The sequence below is a fragment of the Formica exsecta genome, unplaced genomic scaffold (genome assembly GCF_003651465.1).
Source record: "Formica exsecta isolate Colony F162 unplaced genomic scaffold, ASM365146v1 scaffold581, whole genome shotgun sequence".
Classification (NCBI taxonomy): domain Eukaryota; kingdom Metazoa; phylum Arthropoda; class Insecta; order Hymenoptera; family Formicidae; genus Formica; species Formica exsecta.
The window spans coordinates 190,036-195,259 of NW_021853075.1; the positions used below are offsets into that span (position 1 = coordinate 190,036).

Genomic DNA, 5,224 nt, shown 5'->3' on the forward strand with positions numbered 1-5,224 from the left:
ATTTATATTTATAATAATTTGCAAATAATGTCATCTTTAAATAATGTCAATCACAGTTTCGTCGTCTTTTTGAAATAATTTTCTTCTTTTACGGACGTGTTTAACAATCCCTAAATCAGGCAATCTTAAAAAAAAATCGTAATTTTATATTATTAATACTTTTCCATCACGTGGTTAAATATATTTTTCTTTTTGAACTTTCAAATCTTAAAAATTAATCAATTTCTAATTTTCAAAAAAATTTTTTAATATGATATATAATATTTTTGATATAATATAACTATATTTAAAAAAAAAGTGGAAGTATTAATTAAGTAAAACGTGGAATTATTAATAAATTATTCTATATACATTTTGCTCTACATGTAATAAAATTTTTCAATGTGCAAAATTTCCAGATATTGGAATTATGTTCTCGATAGCAATTTAATAATTATCTAAATTTAAAAAACCGAATTTAAACAAAATAATTTTTCTTACTTGACAACTCGGTTTGTCTTTCTTTCCATACTTTCATCATTTATAAAAGCAGGATGTTCTGCGTTCCACGATCGGTTCTTCGTTCCATGAATTTTTTTCGAAGGTACATTTTGTTTCTTTTGCGACAAACAAATTATATATTATATTTACACTTCAGAATATAACATGCAAAATTTTTAATTTTACGCTCAACTAAATAAATAATTATCAATTTATCGATGAATCTCTTTCTCTTTTTTTTCTTTTTCTCTCTGTCACATATATTATACAGAAAGAATTTCGATAAATTTATTAAATGAATAAAAAAACGCGTATAACAAAAAATTAATAATTAATACCAAAAACAATTTCGCATTAGCGCTATCCAAAAAACGTTTGTATTTCAAAATCTCGTCCTCGTGACGTTTATCTTGGGACATTAATTGTTGTTTGTGTTTATCCTCGAGCTGTATTATTTGCACGCGCAAGAAATCGATTTCACCCTGCAATTTAGAAACTGCACCAAACTAATTTTTAGTTTCCACTTTTATATTCTTTCGTTTGTTCTTTTTTGTGAACTTTCGTACCAATTTTTTTAAATTACATTATTTATGTAATTAATTTTCCAATATATAATTTTTATACATATATAAAGATTTGCAACATTCTCTTTAAGTATTTTTGCCAAAGCATCTCAAAAATTCTAAAGTTTTAATTACAATTTTTCTATTATTTATGTTCATGAAAAGATATTATACACAATCGAGATTTTAAAAAAATGAACTTTTTTTTTTTACCTTTGTCATTGTTTAGGAGTTCATCTCGTTCGAGTTCTCGTTGTGTAGCGGCTAGGACACAGTGCAGTTGTTCGTTCTCTTTTTCCAAGCGATCCAAGGATGCCTTGTACTGTTCCTCGCGTCTCATTAACCAGCGAAGCATATTCTTAAATTTGTTCTTCATCTTTTCCAATTCTTCGCGCTCGCATTCTAAGGATCTTTGCTGCATGTCGCTAAAAACGTGCAGCGCGGAATATTTCTGTCGCGCAAAAAAAAGAATCTTTTACATCTTTTATTCTTTTATCACTTTTAAAATTAAATTGGATCGTTTTTAAACCTCATGGCATATATGTATAATATGTTAATGACAAAAATATATATATATGTGTAAAAGAAAATTAAGAAATTTTGGCTTCAATAAAAAATTAAATCCAATTAAAATCTTTTAAATTTTAATTATTTTTAACGAGATTTATATGATATCATGGTAATAAAAGTTTAAAAGAATTTATTACGATATCGAGGATTAAAGTATAAAGCGGGATATAAAATTTTGTGCTATTTATGTATCTACCTTTCAATTTTCATCATCTTTCAATTTTTTTAAGGAATTAATTTTGTATCGGAAATCCAAGCTATATCGATGAAACCTATCGATTATGAATAATCAGTTGAAATATCTGCTTTTACAAGCAGGTGCATTTCTTCACTTACATCGCGTATTTCTCTGTATTTATCCAGAAGAACCTGGAGATCAGAACGCAGTATTTGCTTATAAGCCATTGTTCTTTGCGCGCTTCTTTTCCTATGAATCTCTTCTTAGAGAACACAATATAATATCGCTTGTTTTGCTTCCTGTTACTCTTTCTTTCCGATATCGCGTGCCTTCCGAATGATTTTAAATCAATCCTCCATAAGACACAAGATAATTAGAAGAGTGACACGAGATGCATCACGAATAGCATTTTCAGGGATGCGTTCAAAAAAATCCTATTCGTGGAATAAAATAGTAAAGTTTAATTGACCAATCAGAAGAAAAGGAGCCAAAATTTCTTTGTCCTGATTGGTTAGTTCAATGATACTCTATTCCACGTGTAGAATCTTCGAACGCATCTTAACTAGAGAGTAGCCTGCAAGGGATTACTCTGCAGTTTCTCATAAGACGCCTTTTCTAGCACGTACAGTAGCGTCAACTAGATCCATTTTAGAATCGGCGGAACTATATGGCCAGATTCACGTTTCGATGCCATGATAAAACAACCGGTTGATGCATATGCGTGATCCATTAATTGTGGATCAAAATTGCGGAGAAATATTATGGATTTATTAATGATTTATTATATATATATATAGCTGCGCATGATGTTTTGCCATTCTAGTATCTACTACGAACAACGATAATAAATTGTTATTGAAGTATTTTTATATATATGCGCATGTGACATAAAATAAATTTTCTTAAATTAATTTTCTAAGTAAAAATTATCCGAATTATATCGTGTTTTTGATGTCATTTTAATTCAAAATCTTATTAATCCATTAAAATTATTCTCAAACCGATAAAATACAAGTAAAAATCTTTCTTAAGGGGATCCAAAAGCTCGTCTGTTTTACCGACCAAAAATTATTATTTTGCACATTGAAATCTTTTTTTTAGTTGAATAGAATAATAAATCCTTTTTCACAATTTAAGTGCACATCGAAACAAAGATGAGACTTCACGAGTTTATGTTAAAAACGAAGAAAAGCTAAAAAATTACAGTTTTTTTACCGGCTTCTTATTTTTATTACATAAGATTTTTGAATATTATAAATAAATTATTATAGATAAGTAAAGGTCTCTGGTATCATCAAAAGCGAGAGCGAGAACAAATAAAGAACAAACGAGATAACGTATCGTCAAAGAGTTCCGAAGTCTCTTACACGTGAGGGGCTTATTCCTTTATTATAATATTTCACAAGTATATATATGTGTCATATTACCATAGAAAATAAAACTTTTATATTTTGCATTTTATCCGTTTAAAAATAATTTTAATGGATTAATGATTTTTTACGATTAAAATGATATCAAACATGACATACACCGATAATTTTTGGTTAAATATGTAATCAAAATTTTTATTGTTAGTTTAGTTAAAAATTATCCGATTTATGTTGTGTTTGATGTTATTTTAATCGCAAAAATCTCATTAATCCATTAAAATATTATTCTCAAATCGATAAAATACAAGTAAGAATCTCTCTTAAAGTAAGAATCGAAGTGACAGAAATCTAAATTATAATATCGTTTTGTTGCGATCCTTATGAATAATAACTATTTTTCTATCGATACTTAGAGTAAAGATATTTTGTCCCATTTATCGTTTGACTTTTCGACAATTTAAATATGATTCGGATTGAAAACGCGCATGAAAATAGTCAAATCGCAGGTCCGAGTAATTAATATAACAATAAGCTCTATAATATATTAATCGTTTATTAAATAATTGTTTTATAATTTAAAATACTTGTAATTATAATTTAATATTTCGCCTGTATGTACGTCATAGTACGCAAATTATTTTCGGCCGCAAATTGTCAATAACTTGGTCTTGGCGGCGTAAACAATTAAGTTAATTACTCGGACCTGTGATTTGACTATTTTATTGCGCGTTCTCAATCCAAATCATATATAAATTATCAAAAAATCGAACGATAAAGTATCGGACGAAATATAACTAAACTTTAAATATTTTTAAAGAAATAATTATTACTTATAAAGAGAGAGAGAGAGAGAGAGAGAGAGAGAAAGACAGACAGACAGACAGAGAGACAGAGACAGAGAGAAAGAGAGAGAGAGAGACAGAGAGAGAGAGGGAGGGAGAGAGTTTTTGTGTACTATAACGTATATACAAGCGGGTATATACGTCATAGTACACAAAATAATTTCGGCTGCGAATTGTCAATAACATGGTATGCGGCCTTGGCGGCGTAAATAATATAGGGCGCTATTGTTAACATGTTATGATTTACGATCTTATCATTCGCACGGCGACACTCGAACAGTAAGGTAGTAGAGCGCGAGACAGTCTGTCAAATTCTTTTCGAAACGCGATCGTGATAAGTATCTGGAAATAATTTAATATGATAAATAATTAATTATCTTTTGTATACTTCAAACTTTAAATGATACGTAATTATATCGCAACGATAAATTTCGAGGCGCATGTTTTGCGTGATGTATACACATTTAATCAATAATCGAAGTGACAGGAATCAAAATTGTAAATTATTGTTTTGTCGCGATCTCTCTCTCTCTCTCTCTCTCTCTCCCTCTCTCTCTCTCTCTCTCTCTTTATAAGTAATAATTATTTCCTTAAAAATATTTAAAGTTCAATTATATTTCGTCCGATGCTTTATCGTTCGATTTTTTGATAATTTATATATGATTTGGATTAAGAACGCGTAATGGAATAATCGCGCGTAATCAAATCACAGATCCGAGTAATTACCATAACGATAAGCTCCGTAATATATTAAGCATTTTTTAAATAATTGATCTTTAATTTAAAATACTTTATAATTTAATATTCCGCTTGTATATACGTCATAGTACGGAAAATAAGTTCGGCTGCGAATTATCAATAACCTGGTATGCGGCCTTGGCGGCGTAAACAATAGGACGCTATTGTTAAAGTGTTATGATTTGGGACTTTATCATTCGCACGGTGACTCTCGAACAGTAAGGTAGTAGAGCTCGAGACACTCCGTCAAATTCTTTCTCGAGCCGCAATCGTGACAAGTAACGGGAAATAATTTGATATAAATAATTAATTATATTTGCGAATCTTAAATAATACGTAATTATATCGCAACGATAAATCTTGAGGCGCATATTTCACGTGATGTACACACATTTAATCAAGAATTGAACTGACAGGAATCAAAATTATAAATTATTGTTTTGTCGCGATCTTTCTCTCTCTCTTTCTCTCTCTCTCTCTCTC

General features: G+C 29.4%; 1 protein-coding gene across 1 annotated transcript; it reads right to left on the reverse strand.

The window, feature by feature from the left end:
* Nucleotides 1–36: 36 nt before the first annotated feature.
* LOC115242225 lies at nucleotides 37–2,112 on the reverse strand. Its single transcript, XM_029818340.1, has 5 exons — nucleotides 1,950–2,112; nucleotides 1,257–1,494; nucleotides 819–976; nucleotides 481–596; nucleotides 37–124 (listed from the first exon to the last, which is right to left on the reverse strand). Exons 1-5 carry the CDS (start codon nucleotides 2,016–2,018, stop codon nucleotides 37–39), a joined length of 669 nt encoding a protein of 222 aa, XP_029674200.1. The 5' UTR covers nucleotides 2,019–2,112.
* Nucleotides 2,113–5,224: the final 3,112 nt, after the last annotated feature.

Coding starts and splice junctions, on each gene's coding strand:
- LOC115242225 (XM_029818340.1), bottom strand. CDS start 2,018: ATGGCTTATAAGCAAATACTGCGTTCTGATCTCCAGGTTCTTCTGGAT. Junction 1,495..1,949: donor AATACAGAGAAATACGCGAT/GTAAGTGAAGAA, acceptor TTTGCGCGACAG/AAATATTCCGCGCTGCACGT. Junction 597..818: donor CTAATGCGAAATTGTTTTTG/GTATTAATTATT, acceptor TTGTCGCAAAAG/AAACAAAATGTACCTTCGAA.